Source organism: Eurytemora carolleeae, unplaced genomic scaffold, assembly GCF_000591075.1.
Source record: "Eurytemora carolleeae unplaced genomic scaffold, Eaff_2.0 scaffold815, whole genome shotgun sequence".
In the NCBI taxonomy this organism is placed as follows: domain Eukaryota; kingdom Metazoa; phylum Arthropoda; class Copepoda; order Calanoida; family Temoridae; genus Eurytemora; species Eurytemora carolleeae.
Window position 1 is genome coordinate 78,910 of NW_019396867.1, and position 22,494 is coordinate 101,403.

General features: G+C 32.3%; 2 protein-coding genes across 7 annotated transcripts; one reads left to right on the plus strand and one right to left on the minus strand.

Moving 5' to 3' along the window:
- Positions 1-1,456: 1,456 nt before the first annotated feature.
- Positions 1,457-15,036, plus strand: LOC111709543 (bone morphogenetic protein receptor type-1B). Of its 6 annotated transcripts, none has more exons than XM_023483245.1 (15): positions 1,457-1,798; positions 2,143-2,269; positions 2,682-2,900; positions 4,968-5,020; positions 6,014-6,111; positions 6,950-7,024; positions 7,568-7,675; positions 8,629-8,730; positions 10,189-10,254; positions 10,980-11,077; positions 11,886-12,075; positions 12,853-12,930; positions 13,513-13,590; positions 14,105-14,300; positions 14,609-15,036. In XM_023483245.1, the coding sequence occupies exons 1-14, from the start codon at positions 1,651-1,653 to the stop codon at positions 14,225-14,227; spliced, it is 1,563 nt and encodes a 520-aa protein (XP_023339013.1). In that variant the 5' UTR covers positions 1,457-1,650; the 3' UTR covers positions 14,228-14,300; positions 14,609-15,036. The 6 variants fall into 6 exon arrangements, with proteins under 6 accessions (XP_023339013.1, XP_023339011.1, XP_023339012.1 ...); XM_023483243.1 differs by having other exon boundaries at positions 14,105-14,290; XM_023483244.1 differs by having other exon boundaries at positions 14,105-14,284.
- Positions 15,037-17,352: 2,316 nt separating this feature from the next.
- Positions 17,353-22,146, minus strand: LOC111709544 (uncharacterized). The gene is made up of 6 exons (XM_023483249.1): positions 22,043-22,146; positions 21,029-21,244; positions 20,075-20,634; positions 18,837-18,896; positions 18,224-18,314; positions 17,353-17,700 (listed from the first exon to the last, which is right to left on the minus strand). The coding sequence occupies exons 1-6, from the start codon at positions 22,107-22,109 to the stop codon at positions 17,429-17,431; spliced, it is 1,266 nt and encodes a 421-aa protein (XP_023339017.1). The 5' UTR covers positions 22,110-22,146; the 3' UTR covers positions 17,353-17,428.
- Between the last annotated feature and the right edge of the window lie 348 nt (positions 22,147-22,494).

The following is a 22,494-nucleotide window of genomic DNA, read 5'->3' on the forward strand; positions in this document are numbered from 1 at the left end:
CAATCCGAATATTTTAACTTTTTTATAACTCTTTGAAACAACTCCTCCAGAATTTTACTTGCTGAACTGTGAAGAAGGTTTATAGTTTCCTCTGGTAAAGAGAACTTGTCTTTTATTTCGACAATCACAGATTCTAGACTGCGAATTTTTTCGTCGAGTTTTCTTTTTTGAGCTTTGAGGGAATAACTCTGATTTTGGAACTTTTTCCCTTTGCTCGTGTTTCCGTCATACATTTTCTTTAGCTTTTGAATAGCTGGGACGGCATAACTATATTCGTTCAGAACAGTTTCCAGGGAGCAGTTCTGAACAGCTCCGATAATGTTAAAAATTGAGGGAACAGCAGACTTTGACAACTTTTTCCCATTCACTTTTATATAACTTATAGGAAAATGTTCGTTGCTGCAGATAACATTCGGATTGGGTCTTTTCCAATCTACTAGGTTTAACCATGCCTCCCGAATAGAGTGTAATATAACTCCAGGAATGGAACTATTTGAACAACAATATTTCACTGAGCAATATATCATATTGACGAGAACTGAAGAAGGACGTACATGAGAAGGACTAAACTAACCTAAATTTCTCTCTACAGAACTCATGTACACTACAAGTACTCAATTACATAACAACTACAGCCAATGTTTACAACCGATCGACCTATACATAGTTAATCTATATATATAATACGAATAACGAATCTTTATCTATGGTTGTAGACCTTAGATATTTCAAACTATGAATTCTGTTAGATCAAATATTCTGAATTTGAAATATCAAAGGTTTACAACATCAGATTCCAAAGGTTTACATATTTGAGTCTGTGCCAAAGAGTCAATTCCTTTATAAATTGACTGTAAGAAAAAATAGAAAAATAGAAAATAGAATACCTTTCTTACATCTTCAATCATGTTATAAGCATGATCTAATATGTCGAGGTCTTGTTTTTGCAAAAGTTTTAGTTTAAAGTATCTTAAAATTTTGTGTTAACAGTGAATTTAGACAAATCCTTAGTCTTCGTCATTGTCAGCTGTTTCTTTTTAAATTTGTTTCCTTATAATTTGTATTTTCCAGGGAGGGGGCAGGGCCCCCCCTGGAACTCCCAGGGGGGGCAAGAGGACTACTGCCCCCCCCCCCATGTACGCACTGATAGGAAGTGCTACGAGTGCACTGCAGCCTTGCAGGTGAGACTATAGCCTTCCCCCCTCGTATAACTCGAAAACCAAACTCAACACAATAAACCACAAAAAAAGTAAATAAGAAAATTAAAATTCTTTGTGTTTTTTCAAGATTTATAAAATTTGTTATATTAATTCATTTATTTGTTGTGCAGACCAGCTGTCGCCATATTACAGGTAGAAACGCAGTTAGATAGACAGATAGATAGGAGAGAGAGATAGATAGATATTGTATTTAGATAGATAGATAGATAGCTGATGCTCATATAGATAGACAGATAGAAGTCAGGTAGATAGAGACAGAAAGCCTAGACACGCACAGTCTTGAGATTTCAATATTTACTGCAGCAGCCGAACTAGATACGATGGATGGTGGCTGATTGTTTTGGCCCAAATTCTTGTGAAAATCTCTGTGAATTCAAAATTTAAATGTTTACAAATATGAACAGCAACGCTACAAAGTGACTATATTATAATGAGGACGCACGCTGTATATTCTGTTTTGTTATTGTTATGTTTCTTACGGACGACTAGAAGCATTGTTTGTTTTTGTTTGGGACACTGCCCCGACAACCAACTTAATGGAACATGTACTGCTCCCGCTGGGTCACACTGTTTTTCAGGTAAATTTTCAATCAATTAAATTAAAATATATCTGTTCAGAGTATACTCCGCAATATTTTTAAGAATCGTTTTATCGACATAATTAAAATTTAAATTCATTCAAAAAAATTTTTTGTAAAAGTTTACAAAAAGCTGGTATGAGTAAAAGACTAACCTTATAAACGACTTTAACTTATTTGAAGACATGCTTTGAAGATTATATTAACTCTAACGAGTCCTTAGCATTAAGTTTAATCATAAATATGCGAATTAATGAGAGTCCGTCCTAATGTATACGAGTTTTTCAAATGAACGATGGAAGCCAAATTTCTTAATTTACTAATTTAATTTTACACTTTTTCAGCTGTGGAGGAGGTGCTTGACCCTGAAACGGATACACTGGTTCCTGAGAGAACGTATGGTTGTTTGCCTCCTGATGAAACTGGTTTAATGCAATGTAAAGGACATCTTGTGCCTCATTTTTATCCCAGGTAAACCTTTAAAACTGATATTTTCAACCAATTGGCTAATGTCTTACATTACAAAGCTGAATGCTCCTATTGCAGGGGTGTATATTTTAAAAATAACCCAATCCCCGAGGGGAAGCTTTTTGAAGAGGGGGGGGGGGAATGAAAAATTGGACTTAAAAGGTTTTTAATCATTTTCATCTATTCATAATCTTCTAAAAATCATTTATTTTCTACCATTCAGCGAAAAAAGTCCTTAAAACATTCTTGGGAAAATAATTGATTTTCAAAACAGGGGGGGGTGATTTTTCAGGAAAATATACACCCTTGAGCTATGAAAGTGGCATTGTGGCATTTAAAATGTGAAAAAGCACTAAACTTGCTGATTATAAACGTTACTTTAAAGAAATTATAAACCGTAATAAATTTAATTTAGATCAATTTCCTGCTGCTCCGACCTGGACCTTTGCAACAAGCACCTGGTTCCTATCTACTCCCCCACCCCTGAGGCCGGGGAGGGGGAGGTTGGAGCACTAGATCCTTCTGTTTACCATGTGGCCCTCTTGGTGTCCCTTACGATCTGCCTTGTTATTTTTATTCTCCTTGTAACGTTCGCGTACCTCCGATACAAGCAGAGGGAGGATAGAATACAGAGGTAGTTTTCATACTTAAAAGGACTGATATTTGTAAACGTAATGTCCAGTGTTTAGGATCCACAAGATTTTGGCTTCCTGGATCCGGATCCGCAACAATATGGCGGATCCACGGATCCGGATCCGATGGGTAAAATATAAACCAAAACTGAAAAAAAGATATGAGCGAAAAAAATGAGACAAAAAAATGAAGATTCTGGTTTGTTAAAAAATTCAGTAAATTTTAAAGAAATACTGTTATGATACAGATATTTCCTCGTTAAATGGAGGCTTACTTAAAATTATGTTTACAGTCCCTTTAAGCTTAAGATTATGTTTACAGTCCCTTTAAGCTTAAAATTATGTTTACAGTCCCTTTAAGCTTATACTTATGTTTACAGTCCCTTTAAGCTTAGAATAATGTTTACAGTCCCTTTAAGCTTAGAATAATGTTTACAGTCCCTTTAAGCTTAGAATTATGTGTACAGTCCCTTTAAGCTTAAAATTATGTTTACAGTCCCTTTAAGCTTAGAATTATGTTTACAGTCCCTTTAAGCTTAAAATTATGTTTACAGTCAGTCCCTTTAAGCTTAAAATGATGTTTACAGTCAGTCCCTTTAAGCTTAAAATGATGTTTACAGTCCATTTAAGCTTAGAATTATGTTTACAGTCCCTATAAGCTTAAAATTATGATTACAGTCCCTTTAAGCTTTAAATTATGTTTACAGTCCCTTTAAGCTTAAAATTATGTTTACAGTCCCTTTAAGCTATAATTATGTTTGCAGTCCCTTTAAGTTGCCAAAAACTTAGGATTTGGGAGAGCGGGAGAGTATAACAATTAGTTAATTGATTGTTTGATCAAAACTTAATTACAATTTGTAAAAATATGCTTAACTATAATGTTTGTTCTCAGACCTAACGGTTATTCTTAGCGTTGATCTTAAGGAATTTTTGACTCGTGTAAGTTTTGACATGTTGAATTTTAAATTATCCAAAGTTTTACTAATTGATTACAAAAGTTTTTTAATGAATATCAAATTAAAATCAAAAATTTTCCACGGCTTGCAATTTTAAATAACAGAAAGAATTGCTATTTAGTTCAAGAGCAATTTAATTAATCTTTTCTTAATCTTATTCTTATTCTCATTCTTTTTCTTTTTCTTATTCCTATTCATATTCATATTCATATTCTTATTCTTATTCCTTTTCCTTCTTATTCCTATTCCTTCTGACTCATATTCCTTCTTACTCCTATTCTTTCTTATGCCTATTCTTGTTTGTGCCTTTTCTTTTTTGTGCCTATTCTTTCTTATGCCTTTTTTCTTATGCTGATTTTTTCTTATGCCTATTCTTTCTCATGCTTATTCTTTCTTAATCTTATTCTTATTCTCATTCTTTTTCTTATTCCTATTCCTATTCCTATTCCTATTCCTATTCCTATTCATATTCATATTCATATTCATATTCATATTCATATTCATATTCATATTCATATTCATATTCATATTCATATTCATATTCATATTCTTATTCCTTTTCATTCTTATTCCTACTCCTTCTGACTCATATTCCTTCTTACTCCTATTCTTTCTTATGCCTATTCTTTCTTATGCCTATTCTTTTTTGTGCCTATTCTTTCTTATGCCTATTCTTTCTTATGCTGATTTTTTCTTATGCCTATTCTTTCTCATGCTTATTCTTTCTTATGCCTATTCTTTCTTATGCTTTTTTCTTTCTTATGCCTATTCTTTCTTATGCCTATTTTTTCTTATGCTTATTCTTTCTTATGCCTATTTTTTCTTATGCCTACTCTTTCTTATGCTTATTCTTTCTTATGCCTATTCTTTCTTATGTCTACTCTTTCTTATGCTGATTCTTTCTTATGCCTATTCTTTTTAAGCCTATTCTTTCTTATGTCTAATCTTTCTTATGCCTATTCTTTCTTATGCCTATTCTTTCTTATGCCTATTATTTCTTATGCCTACTATTTCTTATGCCTATTCTTTCTTAGGTCTATTCTTTCTTATGCTTATTCTTTCTTGTGCCTATTCTTTCTTAAGCCTACTATTTCTTATGCCTATTCTTATTAGATACATATCAGAGGCTGGAAGTCCTGGAGACAATGAAGAATTTGGACTACCTGGTAATTTTTAATGAGTTTATAATAAACCATATTGTCGAAAATAAAGTTTTCAATCAAACACACAGTCACACAACATAGTGCGTAGACCTACGGTTCTGAAGATCGTGTTTTAGGTTAGGTTGAACTATGAAAAAAATTTATTTTTTAAATGTTTCGAGGTGAAAGGAAATATTATAGTTTAGCCCCTGGCCCAAAAAAAGACTTATTATTTATTGTTGTTATTTCAGTTTTTGGACCTTTTTTATAAAAGAATTGGACAAAATCTAACAAATTTATCATCGAAAATGTTGACAAGAACTTTGCATTCATATAAAATGTCTTATTTTACATAACTCGGAATAATATCAATTGATTGATTGATAATTTCAAAGTCGTCCTTGACGTTAAAAAAAATCTGCCGGCATTCATAATAGGTAGTCTGAATTAAGCAATATTTTTTTATAAAACAATAATCGCAAAATAGCCCTAATCCTGCTATTTTCTGAATGTGTTCTGCCATTTTTTGGCTCTCAATAATACCAGATATGTTAAGAGTTTTGGCTCTCAATAATACCAGATATGTTAAGAGTTTTGTTTAAATTTCATTTATTAAATATAACTGACTTTGTCTCATTCTGAACGAAATCATTCATAGATAATAGTTATTTTCAACTCCTTTACAGGAAAGTTGAGGAAATTTTACATTACCAAGGGTTCCAAAGACCAATTTTGTCTACAAAACATCCAAGGACTCAGCGAGGGACGTTTTGTAGACAAAATTGATCTTTCGAACCCAAGGTAATGTAAAAATTTTAATTTCCCGAAAAAGCAGTTTTACAAAATTTTATCTTATAAAAATTTGAATTTTTTCCCGAAAACTTCGCAGAACAGGTGGTTATTTTACATAACTGTCCCAGTGGACGTTAAGTAACCTAACCTCCCTCTGTTTGGGGAAGCATTGGTCGGTAATGTTGGTCAAAAGCCGGTTAAATATACAATAAACATGTTGTTTAGGAACTTCAACGTTGTCTGAACTGATTGAACAGAGTTCAGGTTCTGGTTCTGGACTCCCACTCTTGGTTCAAAGAACAATAGCTAAGCAGATACATATGGTAAAGATCAGTGATGCAACTAGGGGGAAGGGGATAAACCTGATTTCGCCCTTAAGCTTAAAATTATGNTTGAATATTAAGAAGTCTAGTGTTGGAAGACATGGAGAAGTACGATTTATTGATTGATCAAAATGAATGTTCGACGGATTAATTGATCAATTGACTGTTTAGATGTCTTAGTGTTGGTCAGGGAAGAAAGGGATAAGAATGATTGATTTATTGATCAATTGATTGATTAAATGAATGTTTGACGGATTAATTGATTAATTGACTGTTTAGATGTCTTAGTGTTGGTCAGGGAAGAAAGGGATAAGAATGATTGATTTATTGATCAATTGATTGATTAAATGAATGTTTGACGGATTAATTGATTAATTGACTGTTTAGATGTCTTAGTGTTGGTCAGGGAAGAAAGGGAGAAGTATGATTGATTAATTAATTGATTGATTGATTGAATGTTTAGATGTCTAGTGTTGGTAATTTATTGATTGATTGATTAATTGAATGTTTAGCTGGATTGATTGATTGATTGATTGATTGATTGATTAATTGAATGTTTAGATGTCTTAGTGTTGGTGAAGGAAGAAAGGGAAAAAGTATGATTAATTGATTTATTGATTGATTGGCTGATTGACTAATTGATTGATTGATTGAATAAATGTATAGATGTTTAGTGTTTGGTGATTGATTGATTTATTGAACGAATAAATGTCCAGTGTTGGTAAGGGAAGATATGGAGAAGTATGATTGATTTTTGATTAATTGATAGATCGACTGAATGTTTAGCTGTCTGTCTAGTGTTGGTAATTGATTGATGATTTATTGATTGAATGTTTAGCTGTCTAGTGTGGGTAAAGGAAGATATGGAGAAGTATGGTTGGCTAGGTGGAGAGGAGAACGAGTGGCGGTTAAGGTAAAAATGATTGTTATTTTTCAGGAGTGAATATTTTTTTCAGAATTAAGAAAACTTTTTTTACAATTTATTTTTAAATTGAAAAATTTTTAACAAAATTTTGAAAAAAAGGAGTGAATTATTTTTCTCTGACTTGTGTGTTGTTCTTAACTGATCTTCAGTTTTCAGTTTTCTAGGAATGCTAACTCAACTGATTTAAGGTTCAGGTTCATATTCATCATTGTTGAAAAAGTTTCACTGCATTAAGTTGGGTTTGAAAATTCTGAGGATATTAATTGTCAGAATTCCGCCTTAATAATGACAAATGGGATAAGAAAGGTTAGGATAGGAGTGGATATTTTCGACAAAAGAAGTTTGGTTCTTTTAAGTTAATCTCAGACACAGTGCTTCAGAATACGGCCTCGTCTACATCAATCTTTTCTTTGCAGCCAGCAGAAATTAAGCGCATAGAGCATACTTATTTGTTAATTTGAACGGGNAATAATTCCACTGCCTTTTAGGAGAAAAGAGGTGTCGGGCCTGGTTAAATATGTTAATTTCTAGGTTTTCTTTACAACCGAGGAGGCCAGCTGGTTCAGAGAAACGGAAATCTACCAAACCGTTCTCATGAGACATGATAATATTCTAGGCTTTATAGCTGCAGATATCAAGGTACAACACAGTCGTTTTTGAATCGTTTTTGTATCGTTTTTAAATAGTTTTTGGATTGTTTTTGAATCGTTTTTGGATCGTTTTTGGATTGTTTTTGAATCGTTTTTGTATCGTTTTTGTATCGTTTTTGTATCGTTTTGGGATTGTTTTTGAATCGTTTTGGGATCGTTTTGGGATCGTTTTTGAATCGTTTTTGTATCGTTTTTGGATTGTTTTTGAATCGTTTTTGTATCGTTTTTAAATAGTTTTTGGATTGTTTTTGGATCGTTTTGGAATCGTTTTTGAATCGTTTTTGAATCGTTTTTGTATCGATTTTGTATCGTTTTTGTATCGTTTTTGGATTGTTTTTGAATCGTTTTTGTATCGTTTTTAAATAGTTTTTGGATTGTTTTTGAATCGTTTTGGGATCGTTTTTGAATCGTTTTTGTATCGTTTTTGGATTGTTTTTGAATCGTTTTTGTATAGTTTTTAAATAGTTTTTGAATCGTTTTTGAATCGTTTTGGGATCGTTTTGGGATCGTTTTTGCATCGTTTTTATATCGTTTTTGTATCGTTTTTGGATTGTTTTTAAATCGTTTTTGTATCGTTTTTGAATAGTTTTTGGATTGTTTTTGAATCGTTTTGGGATCGTTTTGGGATCGTTTTTGAATCGTTTTTGGATGGTTTTGGGATAGTTTTTGGATCGTTTTTGAATCGTTTTTGAATCGTTTTTGGATCGTTTTGGGATCGTTTTTGGATCGTTTTTGAAATGTTTTTAAATAGTTTTTGAATCGTTTTTGGACCGTTTTTGGATCGTTTTTGTATCGTTTTTTCAGCAGATATATTTTCTGACAAGGTCAAACAAGCTGAAAGAAAAGCAAATGTTTAGAATAAAAAAATACAATTGCTTCTCTCACAGTTTGCCAAATTTTGACCCTGAAAGACAATATTTACTGATCGCCGTGTGCTGCTAGGGTTCAGGCGGCTGGACACAAATGCTGCTTATTACCGACTACTACGACCTTGGAAGCCTTTACGACTTTCTTCAAAACAATGTGTTGGACCATGAAGCAGCGGTAAGTATTCGTTGGATAAATTGGTAATTTAAAGGGAGCGACTGACAATGTATGGTAGTTGAACTGAGAATCTAGTATTGTGACGACATTTTTTAGGACTCAGTTGAGCTTTATAAAACGTTTTGCTAGTGTGTAATAACTGAGTTTGAGCTCAAAGTCGACTTTCAAAATCATTCATTACGGTTACGTTCTGAGAATCGATTTAATTACGGTTACGTTCTGAGAATCGATTTTTTAATTATTAAATAAGGACGACAAAAATTGTAACATTTACATTTGGAGGTCATTTAGGTCAAACGAAAGCTAGGAACCCCAGGAATAAAGTAGCCTGTATTCCTGGGGTTCTTAGCTTTTGTTTGATTTGCAAAAAGTCATAGTTAAAACGTTTTCATTTTTGGAGGTCATTTAGATCATTAGAGGTCGTAAGAGGTCATTAGAAGGTCAAACACTGGATTTGTTGCTGCTACTGTATTCCTGGGGTTCCTAGCTTTCGTTTGATATGCATAACTAATTAATTGTTTAGGAACAGGTTGAGAAAATAAAAATCAACCCTTTCAAAAATAAGTGATCTTGTATTGTTCACAAACATTTTCTGTAGATTTTCTGGAATTTTTATTGAAAGAACGACATTTGAAGAATTTGAAGAAATCTACGAACAAATTCGTAAAGAATAAGAAGTTCAGTATAATGATGGAAAAGAAATTGATTCAAACATTGATTTAGTGACAAATTTCGATTGAGAAATATGTTCCTAAACATCTAGTTAGTTTAATGTTGAATTATTTTTACATTTTTGTCGTTATTAAATATTTTTGAATTTTATTGAAAAGAGGACATTTGAAGAATTTGAAGATATCTGCGAACAAATTCTTAAAGAATAAGAAATTTAATTATAATGAAAAAGAAATAATTGATCCTAACATTGATTTATTGACACATTTCTATTGAGAAATATATGTTCCTAAACATCTAATTAGTTTACTGTAGAATTTTTGATACATTTTTTGTCGTCGTTATTTCAATATTTTTGAAAAATCGATTCTCAAAACGTAACTACCCAAATAGATGATTTTGAACGTTGATTTGCGCTCAAATTCAGTAATTATACATTATTAAAACGTTTTGTATGTCTCAAATGAATCCTAAAAAATGTCTTCACAATACTACGGATCCGGACCCGAATCCATAAAAAATATGCGGATCCACGGATGGCTTAGCAAGTTTCAGCCTAATAACAATCGAAAAAAAAATAAAAACATTTGAAAATTCTTATTTTTAAAATCAGTAAATCTTAAAGAAATGAGTATGACCCAGATCCGTATTTGGATTTTTTTTCACTGGGTATCCTGGATCCAGATCTAGATCCGGTCTTCATCAAAATGAAAAGGAGCCTTAGCAATAGTTTTTACAATCTTAACAGATTTATTTTGTATCCTGAAAAATGAAATATTCACTTAGGTCAAACTAGCATTAACTGCCATCCAGGGAATTTCGCATCTTCATACAGAAATATTTGGGACAAAGGTAATGATATGCATTTATTCAGAAATGAGCCAAATTCTATGTTTTTTTTTTGTTTTTAGCATTAACCATACAAGGTTGCCAAATTTCTATGTAAAACGTATATACGTTTGTTTATCACCAGGGGCGGATACAAGGGGGGCGACAGGACCTTCGCACCCCCTTGAGATTTCAAAATAGCTTCTGAATAGCACTTACGGGAAAAAAAACCTAGTGCAAAACAGGAAATCTATATTAAAAAAATTGGCTGCTGCACGTCTATTTGTTCCTAAATCTGAATTTTTTTGTTCCAAGATAAATCTAGCACCCCTCTCACTTAAATCCTGTATCCACCCCTGTTTATTACCTGATTGAAATTGAGAAAAAATTAAAACTAAAGAAACTGATTTTCAGAAGGAGGGATTAAAGTTGATATTGATAAATGTATCAAATCTATTTTCCTGAAAATTATTTTTACTCAGAAGTTAGGTGTGTGCAGGGAGTGGCAAAATTAATATTTTTTCTCCAGAAGTTAGGTGTGTGCGGGGAGTGTCAAAAATAATTTTTTTCTTCTCTGAATTGAGGAAAATAAATAATTTTTTTGTTGAAAAGAAAAGAATGAAAAGGATTTTAAAAACTTGCCTCTTCATGTTCAATTTTTTAATTTTCACCCAGATCCACAAAACCGCCCCCCCCCCCCCGGGGTCAGGGTGTAATTCTTAGAAATATACGCATGATCAATTGTTTAGGGTAAACCGGCGATTGCTCATCGAGATATTAAAAGTAAAAATATTTTGGTAAAGAAGGACGGAAGCAGTGTTATAGCCGACTTTGGGCTAGCAGTAAGGTCAGTAATTAAACAAAAAAGTTTATTGTACAAGACTTCCAGGGTGCTTCGACCCCATCGTCTATTGCAACTTCTAATTGTTGCTTTATCTGTGAACATTTTCTCTTTGTAATGAACAAAATTTAGAATAGAAGATTTTAGATTATATTTTCGTGGATTTTCAAAATTTTATGAAAAAAATTTTGAGATTTTAACCCTCCAAAAACCTTCCCTGGGGTCATTTGAGGTCACACACAATCAGGGGGGGGGGATAATCCTTCAGTGTTGCATCAAAATTTACCGAATCTGATTTTTGTATCGTTGGCGAAAATTGTATGAAATGGTTTTGTCCAAATACTTTTGCTCAAATTAATCTTATAAAGTGCCTAATGTTGCCTTTAGTTTTATTTTTTAAGCATAGATTTTTTAATTATATTTGTTAAGAATGTGCAGTTTTGATATTGAGGTTACTTAAGTCGGAAGATATGATATTATTTTATTGTTATTTTTTAAAAAGCCCTTTATCATTTTCGTTTGATCTTGTCATTTTTTACATAATGGAAAACGTATACAAGTTTGACCCTATGGATTGCTTTTTTGTTGACCTGAGGTCAAACTTTTGTGTGACAATTAATCTTCGAAGCTTAATCAATTAACATACTGTCACGTGACAGCTTTCAAATAATGTGCTTGATCTCTTAATTTGATTTAGCCCCACAGGATCCATTAATCCAAGAAGACTTAATTTAATCCTAACTTCTTGATCCCGGGATTCACAGCACAAACGTTTTTACCTCTGTTAATAAGTATTTTAATATAATTTTATCAGGTATAACAGCGAAGGTAACGAGGTAGACATTGCTCCAAATACGAGAGTTGGAACCCGAAGATATATGGCGCCAGAAGTTCTAGACGAGACCTTAGTCACATCTTCATTCGAGAGCTATAAATGCGTAGATATGTATGCGTACGGTCTCGTGCTCTGGGAAATTACTCGGCGAACACTTACAGCTGATAAGGTTAGATTGATGAAGCTAGTAAAGCAAATTAACATTTTTTATTCCTTAAATATAAAAAAATTGACTTCGCGTTGAATTTATACCTAGATAAATAAAAATAGCCTTTGAACTTTTAAACACAAAAGCTACTTACTAAAAGGCTTTCCCCAAGCAGTAACTTCCAAAGGGAATTTTACCAAGGGGGCAATTTACAAATTTTGTCTGTCCTAGCTGCAATGCTCGGCACCCTAGTCTGTTTTAGCCTCAATGCTCGGCACTATAGTCTGTTTTAGCCTCAATGCTTGGCATCTTAGTCCATCCTAGTTGCAGCGTTCTGCCCCTATTGCAGCCTGTGGCGGCTCAGAAGGCCTGGGAAGTTGCTGCTTGGGAATTTTAACATTTTTAAGTTGAAAAATACCTAACACTATAATTACATTATACATATAACATCTGTTTGTTTTCAAAACACCTGTCTTAAGTGTCAAGGATGGCCATTCTTTGAGGAAAGTGCGAACTTTTTATATTTATCCAAGCCTGAAGGATTAATGGGATAAAATCATTTATGTTTCAATCTACCGGACAATCCTGTACTTTTTAGTAAAGGATATATGAGGTTGGATATCGAAATGTGTAATCTATAATCATAATTTACAAGACATTATTTGAACTATTCCGACTCTATGTTTCCAGAAATTAGTGAAGCTTGATAAATAATCATTTTTTAAGAGACCTCTTGCACATTAAAATGGTTGGATCCTTAGCACTGTTAAAATAATAATTTTCCTGTTAAAATTTAAGGTGACGCAATGTGAGGACTACAGACTTCCATATTATGATTGTGTTCCTCATGATCCTTCTTTTGACGATATGTACCAGGTAGCACTGAGAATTTATGTACCAGTTGTAATGTATCGTAATGCGGCGATTCAGTCACTTTAATTGAATTCATTATCTACTCTGCTATTGAATTCATTATATCAAAATTTTGAATTATTTTGTCAATCCAAGGAATCAAAAATATTCTGATTGTTATACATTCTGAATCCTATTTTAAATTCACATTTAATCTGCTTTATTGTATAAATTACCCAATAATTTGAATGAAATGGCGCCAATTCTGGACACGGCGCCACTTTCGCGCCACCTGGCAGCCAAAATTGGAAAACTCATTATTGCTTGATTGAATAAATTCACATGGGAATCAAATATTTTTTGTTTTGTTAAAACCGTGCACAGAAAAATTCATATTATAAATGATTATTGTGTTGATCAGCGAAAAAAAAAATTTGGGATTTGTGTTGAAAATTTACAGTGGAAAGTAAGAAATAAGAAACCCAATCAATGGGGGGGGGGGGGAAACTTGAAACAGCTCATTTACAAATTATTTAAATTATTTGATTTGTGTCATCGGAAAATCTGAAAACCCTAAAACTGTGTAATTATAATATTGATGTTAAGGTTGTTTGTGTGAAGGAAGTGAGACCTGAAATACCTAGCAGATGGAACTCAAATATAACTCTAAGAACTTTATATAAGGTCGGACAGTTTTTTCTTATTCTTAAATTTTTAAAGTTTTCTATTCAAATCTAAAATCTCTTTCTCACGTCAAACTAAATCAAATTTTACCAATGATTTAATTCTTTTATTGTTTTCAATCATATCTCCTCTTATTGAAGACTGAAGAGGTATTGCGATGATAAGTTGTTTTCTCATAAATTTGCATAATATCATAACTATAGAAGCGACCTATTAATGTCGCGTAAATTTACCTTTTTTTAAAGTTTTTGTTGAAATACGGTTAAAATTGTAATCTTAAAACTTTTAAATGAATTTTTAATTTTTTAATTTGTTGGTCTTATGTCCCCAGGATATGATCTGGTTGTAACGATCAAATCTTGGAATTTTTATTATGCAAAAGTTTGGTGTTGATAAATGCCTAAGAATTTTTCTGAACAACTGGAATAAGGCTCGGGTGCCTTATAGACGCATTGCCGCTAAACATGTGTAAGCTTATAATAAGATGCCCTTTAATATTTTTTATTTATTCTAGGTAATGAGTGAATGTTGGCACCAAAACCCTAATGCTAGGCTAACAGCTCTCAGGGTTAAGAAATCTCTTAGTAGATTAGATAGTGACATTTCCACAGCTGTTATGCACAAACCTATCTACTAAAATACATTAATAAGAATATCCTCTTTATTAGTATAAAAAAACATTATTAAAGGGACTGTATGCGTAATTTTAAGTGACCTTTCATTTATCAAGAGGCATGTCCGATGCACAACGGTACCCTTTAAACCGTTGTCCGGTCAACGATTAGGTAGATACTTTTATGTGTATAGCAGAATCTCGTGTTCCTGGAGACACGAGGATGTAGTGTTCACTGTACACTCCGAGTTAGTGTACACTCGCGCGTTTTCTTGACACCTAATTTTCCGATTTATAAACAAGAATATCTACGAAATTTAAGATCAAGCAAAGATTTACAGGGTAACGTTATAAATCGTACACGCCACTCAATAAATGGAAGGTAACTTGGAATTACGCGTACAGTCTCTTTAAGAAGGGGTTTAAGTGTTGCTCAAAGTGATAAACAATCTGGCGGCTAAACAGTGAACATTGTAATATATCTTGGAATCTCTGAATGTGTAACACATAAAGCATTTAACGAGATTTATCATAGATATAGCCATAGTAACAATATTAAAGAAAATCTGTCCAAATTTGTCTGCTTGGAGAAACATACTGTTTGTACAAAGCTGAACCTTTGTGATTTTTGTTTTTTTATCTCCTAAATTCTAAATCAATAGGTTGCGTACTTTTCCAGAGGAAAGGAAAATGTCCGCATTCTAGAAAACCTTGGTTATATAGACATTGAATCTTTTGTTCATTGTTTAAAGAAATTAAATAACCTCGAGATATTTTTCTTTGAATAATCAATGAATGTCTATCTTAATAAATACTCGCATTAGCTCATTTTATAATTTGTTTTATTCAACTTTATTCAGAAAAAGATTAAAGGGACTGTAACCCTCCATTTAAAGATGCCAATGCCCGATTTACAACGGTACCCTTGAAAGCTTTGACTGATCAAGTATGAATTAGATATCATTGTTTTTATTTCTTTAAACTGAGTGTTCATTTTCATTTGCGGTTTCTCTGCGAAAGTAACTTGCGGATTCCTTGTTTATGAAAATTTTTCGAGTCAGAAAAAGAAAGGTATCTACCACACTTTTCATTTTTCAGATTAAGGTTTCAAGGATGCCACTACATATTGGGCATTTTCATCTTTGCATGGAAATTGAAGGGTCACTTGAAATGTTGCTTACAGTCCCTTTAAACATGTTCATTTACATATTTTTTAACTCTGCTTTCTATGTTGTAAGTACAATGGTCGCCGATTTAAAAATTACAATGAAGACGACTTATAAATAATGCTTTGCTGTCTAGCAAGCATTTGTCAAATTACAAGTTTACAAGTAAACAAAGAGAAGCTATTGACAAACAACTTCTTATTGTTTAAATGTGTAGATGTCTATGTTGTTGAAAAGGTTGGTAGAAATAGAAATAGGAAGTCGTCTTTATTGTTTGATATATAGACTACGCCTGTACTTAAATTGTATAGTTTAGTATACAAATACTAATAAACGCATTTTTGTAAAATGTAAAGTTAATGTTTAGCAATATTTTTAAAAATATGTCGTTAAGTATTCTTCTATACACTTTTTAGTTCTTATCGTTTAATTTGCATAATTATTTTTCCTACACATTGTTGCAAATTCACGGTGATATATAACATAGTGCCATATCGTTTGTAAAGCCGAAGTGACCTTTCCGCTTTCATATTTTGTGTGCTCTCACACCACCATCAGATTTGGTTAAATACTCTCAAATTGGCTCAATTGCTAAATATATATTTATTTTATTCAATTCTANTAAATACTCTCAAATTGGCTCAATTGCTAAATATATATTTATTTTATTCAATTCTAAACTATACTTTTTTGAGAATTTCTGTAGAATCCCTTGTCATCGTTCTGGAAATCAATTGTATTTTTATTTTTATGTTTACGCAGCTATTCATGTCAAATATTAACGGAACACTTATTAATTTCAGTTACTCGGTAAATGTAATGAAAAAAACAACATTTTACTATCGCCATTGTAAAAATAAATTTATGTCTTGAGCATAATAAATTTAGAAAACATTTGTTGTGTTTTTCTTTCTGCCCGCTAAGTTCCAAAAATTAACCAAAAAAATATTTCTCATTGCGGTGAATGCAGGTAAGTGCTTTTAGTTAGTTGGGTTTTCGGTCTTTTTTGCCCATACAGTCATAACCAGAAAGACCTGGAATTAATTGACGCTTTAACAATAAGCTTTGATCATTGAAACAGTTTATAGCATTCATTTGTCAATATAATTTACATATAATTAAAATGATTGATGAAATGATTCCTATACTCCAGCAATTTCCAAAATTTGATCAGCCTCTTTTGTGCGTTCAAAATCACAGGAGAAATGAATGATTTCATTCAAAATTATGAAAGAAAAATGAAATTTAACCAAAACGAATCAATAAATGCGTTAAAAATAGGACATCAGCTTGGAACTGAGAATATTAAAGTGTATGTCTTGATCTTCCTGTCAGAAAGGATATTGATATTGGTCTATACTAAATGAAAAATATCAACAAAATAAAATGATAATCACAAAATGTGGGTTGTCTTTTTAGTGCGTTCAAAATTACCCAAGATATAAAGCACATACTTGATAATTTGTTGATATATATCATTTAGTATAGACCAATCTCAATATCCTTTCTGACAGAAAAATGAAGACACATACTTAAATATTTTCAGTTCGAAGCTCATATCCATCTTTTAACGCATTAATTGATACACACTTGATACTTTGTTGATATTGATTTGAATTCTATCACGTTTTTTATTTATAATTCAATCATATTCAAAGGAATTGAGTTTTTGTCACAACTTAAATTTTCTAAAGCACATATTATTGCAAGTTGCAACCTGATGGTAGATTAAACTAGTTATTTTAACATAATTTAAAGGTTAAAATATCAAAGATCAGCAACATCGAGTTGCAAAGATATAGAAAGTCAGAGTTTGTTGGTAAAAACTGAATTCCATCACAAAGCTGTTTTTCCTTTTTTTTAATTAAAAATTTGTTATGTTTATTTGGTCAAGCTATGTTCGAATGTCACAGTTTGCTAGGCTTAATGCTAAATTATCTTGTATTCTAAAAACTTGTCAAATAATTCCTTGCTCACTGTTCATCAATTTGTCATGTTTTATTTACAAAATCTTTTGATTTACAATGTTTAACTGTACTATAGGTATTGTGTAATTACATCACTTTTCCTCTGCTATTTCTGATTCAACAATTTGAATATGTTCAGGTTCAAATTTTCCATTAGAGGTGGGCATGACAAGAAAGAGCTCCGAGGGTCCATTTAAAGCCCTCCCCCCTCCTCCTACTCGCTGTGGTGAGCTGTTTTCCAATTTTCGAACAAACTTGCTATCTACTCGGATAACGCGGGAAAATGCCACACCTTCCGAATTGGATGCTCCACATTGATATAATCCAACGTCATCTTCATCCGGACTCAGAATGATTAAATTTCCTAAACAGTTTTTTAAATAACTTAATCCAGAAATGTTAAAACAACACGCAAACTTTTTAAAAAGATGTTTGCTGTGTTGTTCGAAACCCATGCAGACATTGAACATAATTTTGGCTATATCTGAGCCCGAGATTTAAAAGCTTCGGCTCGGGTCTTAATTCCTGAAACCTAGCTTTAAAACCCAATCTAAGACCCGACTCAGACGACAGCTTGTGTCACGTGAATGACAGCTACGAGATCTTAAACTTGTCTTACATTGTTAGGCCCAATGAAAATAAAACCGACCTTGGTTGGTTTTAGTGGTGAATTAGACTCAATGTTGAGTTTTGTTTTTATCTCAGACCCGGAATGCGCCAATTCCAATAATGAAAATCCGCCAAATACAATAATAAACCTGTTTTATGAACTCAACTCGGTGTAATTAGATGAAACTCAAAGCTCAAGCCGTAATTAAGACCCAACGACAGCTGAGACCTGAGTCGTATTTGATTTTTCTCATTTTCTATATTTTCCGTTATTTTACCTTTTTTGTCCGATTCTAGAAATATTCTGTCTGTCTGAATATCAATAAATCGACCGTTCTTGGTCCACGAGTATTTGATGTTTAAATCAACCTGAACAAGAACTATGTATTAGTCATGCTTGTAGGCTTTATTCTGTATTATTTTTATTCTCTTTAATACAGCCATCGTCGCAATAAACTAAGAAAAACCTTTGATTTCAATTTCGATTTATGTCCAGTTGCTTAAACAGTATGGGTATACATGAACATGAAAACGAATAGAATCTGTTAATCAAAAAACTTCTCTTTAATTACTTGTAAATTCGAAAAAAAACCTTAAATAAAATAAAAAGCTTACAAAATCAAAACTTAAATTAAAAATTCGTCTTTATTGTATTGATATATTCGGTGACCACTGTACCCTCTGTATTTAAAGTATTTTCTGTGTTATCGTCTTTGTTTAATTAATTAGTTAATGAAATCCTAACGATATCTTTCAACTGTTTATTATCACCGTCAATTTTTAAGATACAAAGAAAAGACATTGAGTCTTTATTCTAAAAACGAAGACGATATTTCAAGTTGTCTCTTTATTCCCATGTTTATTGGAACACCCTATATATTTTATTCTAACCTGAGATGTAGCTTCACATTGTAATCCAAACACAGATCCTGGAGTAAACACTTCGGTTTCCTACATCAATTACTAATCAATAAACTTTTCTCAATGTGAAAGTGACTGTACTCGTATTTTTAAAATACTCGACATTTATTAAGTGGTATGTCTGATTCATATGGATACCCCTTAAAACTTTAAATAATTACCCATGAAAGAGAAATCTGTATTGAAAGAGTTTTTGCGGTTAAAATACCGGTAGGTCTCAATTTTCAGCTGGACAAACTTGGATTAGAATTAGAGTTCCCGCGCCTTTTTTAATGGAGGGTCACGTGTTAGGGAATTGAGTCTCTGCCACAAACTCAAATTTACAAACCTGTATATCTTTACAACCTGATGGTAAATGGTATACACCTTTGATATTTCAAAACTTAGGTTATTTGATCTAGTAGAATTCAGAGTTGGAAATATCTGAGGTCTTCGATATTGGGTTGCAAAGATATAGGGATTAGAAAATAATAGTTTAAGGCAAGGACTTTAATTCCTTTAATTATATCTTAATTCCTTTACTTACATATCAATTCCTTTAATTATATCACAATTCTTTTAATTACATCTCAATTCCTTTAATTATATCTCAATTCCTTTAATTACATCTCAATTCCTTTAATTATATCTCAATTCCTTTAATTACATCTCAATTCCTTTAATAAATAATTATATCTAATTCATAATTAAACAGAAAAAGCTTTTAAAGGTACTGTTGTAAAGAAGGCATTGTCATCTTTGCAAAGAGGGTCACTTGAAATTACGCTTACAGTCCCTTAAAGATTAAATATCTTTTTCATATTCTCAGTTGATATTGATTGGTTCGAGGTTCCGTGATGATTGATTTTTATATCTTCCTGAAAATGGTTTTAAACTAGGAGTGTCTCGGTAACCTTGAACCCTTGTTGTTGAAATATTTACAAATAACTTAGTTTGATGTCTCGGCGTGCAGCTTACTAAGCCGTCTGTCATTCATGAAAGTAAATATTTCTGGTGTTAAGATCTAATATTTGACTTGGTGTACTTTTTGAAAGAGGAACCAATAAAAAAATAGGTGCTATAAATATTTGCGCATATTTTTCCCCCTTCAGCATAATCCTTTTTTGTGCTCTTGTGTGTTTGTGTTCATTTTTTAAAGTAAACACTTAAGAATCTAAAAATAATAACTGCATCCGTCAAATTTGATATCTTCATAAATTTATTGATTCCTGGGGTTGATTTTGTATTTTCAATGTAGGCTCTAATTTTGGGGAAGGCTTGAACACTTCTGTTTTCTCTAATATTTCTTCTTTTACTATCTCTTCAACTATATCGTTCATAGAAGTTTCAATAGCATTTTGAATAGAAGTTTCGTCCAGCCCCGCTGAAATAGCCTCCTCTATCGTCTCAGCAATCGCCTCTTCCACTGGCTCTTCAATGATCTGATCAGCTTCCATGTCTGCAATTTGATTAATCATTTTTTCTGCAGCCTCCTCTTCAAGAACAGCTTCCTGTTCAAGAACAGCTTCCTCAAGTTCTTCTAAAAGTTTTACAGCATCCTCAATTACCGTTTCAGTACCACTACCAGACCCTTCAATGAGATCATCATCAGCAGTAGAGCCTTCAATTTGATCTCTAGACAGCCAAGATTGGGTAGAAATAACGCCGAGTTCAGACACTTCAGTTGAGAAATCTAAGCTATTCGGGGCTTCAGTTGAGACATCAAAGCTATTCGGGGCTTCAGTTGTTGCATCATTACTTTCCAGGTTTTCAGGAGCTGTTGTCAAGACTTAATATTTAAATTATTAGTTAAATATGTAGTTTGTAAAGGGTTACACACAAAGAATGTAACTATAAAGACGACCCGAAGCATTAGGAATGTGTTAATCTCAAGATTAAATTATGTATTCTGCCTGAGATATAGTAATTTAATTGTTTATCTAATGATTTGGAAAAGAAAGAAAGAAGTTTACTGCTGCAGCGAATTGTAAATATAAGTAAATAGATAGTATGTACTTTGTACAATCGTCTCTGAAGTCTCATTATTTGTGGATAACCCTGAATCTATATTACAATGTTAACTTTGTGTTAAATAAAAAAAAATATCCTAAAATGTTATCAAGTTAATTTTCATTTTGTTAAAACAGCATGAAATGGCTTCCCAAACTTGAAAGGTATTTCACCTTGCTCCTTTAGTTCAATGGTATCATCAATATCTCTATTGTCTAATTGAACATTCAAAGCCTCATCAGCGATATTCTCTATTGTTGATCCAACATCACTAATAGTTGAAACTTCTGGAGTATCCGTTGATATTTCATTATTTTCAGTAGTTTCATCAATTGTAGTTTGTATTGTTGTTAGTTCTGAATCAACTAGGGTTTCAATCACTGTGGTTTCTAATAATTTTATGGTTTGGAATTTTTACAATGAATGTGTGAAATTCTTAAAGTTAAACAATCGTTTTAGGAAGTATATTACCTTTTCCAATAATGATTATTATGTTCTCAGTTTTAATCTTTTTCCAAACAGTGAGTACCAGAAAAAAATGAAATAAGAAGACGATATTATAGCAATACTTAATTGAATTTGATATTGTTACAAAGCAAATAGTTTTACTAGACACTTATTAAATCACCAATTTAGTAACATGGGTCTGTTTACACTGCACAATTGCTGTGTCTCATTCTCATCGGACTTTTAAAGTTATAAATTAGTTCTAAAAGTCGTCTTCCAAATCCAGAGTTTTTTGGTTATTGTCACACTGTCCCTGGAGGTTACATAATGTGTACATGTATAAGTTTTCCTTCACCACTTGAGCTCAGAAAACATTCTAGACAAAACCTGAAAATGACCCCCCCCCCTCGGCGATTTCATAAAATTGCTCGATCTTAGTAATTAATTAAAATCATTATTATTAAGTTTCTGATGCCTTTTGTGATTTAAAGTCAAAGGAATTGAGCCTTTGCCACAAACACAAATTTTATATATTCTATAGCTTTGCACCCTGATGTTGTAAACCTTTTATATTTCAAACTAAGGCTATTTGATCTAAGGACTACTGCATTGGATTGCAAAGATATATGGATTAGAAAATCAGTGTTTATGGCAAAAAACTGAATTGTGTTACATCCACAAAGAAAAATGACCGAATAAAGAATAAGATATTTTTCCAAATAAAACTGTTCCAAACTCTCCTTCTGACGACACCTGGGGCCTAGAGCCCGCACTAACAACCAGCAGCAGCAGTAGCAGTGGCAACATTTTCTTTTTCACAGCTGATATGTAATCTGGAATTATGTAAGAGATTATTGTATTTGTAAATGATTGATAATGTACTAACCAGAAAATTCTGTAAAAGAAAGACGACCTTTGGACTAAAGTTATAATTATAAAAATTCCAATGAGCATGAGCACATCAGTTGTTTAGTCTTAAAACACCCTTTTGTTAAATTAGTGATTTAATAATTGTGTCTAGTAAAACTATTTGCTTTGTAACAACATCAAATACACTTGATTATTGCTTTTTTGTCGTATTACTGTTCCATTGTTTTCTGGTTTTCACTGTAATTGTTAATTATTAATCCTTTAAAGTATGCATACACTGTTTTCGTTATAAAACGAAATTTTTGCGGTAACGATGGTGCAA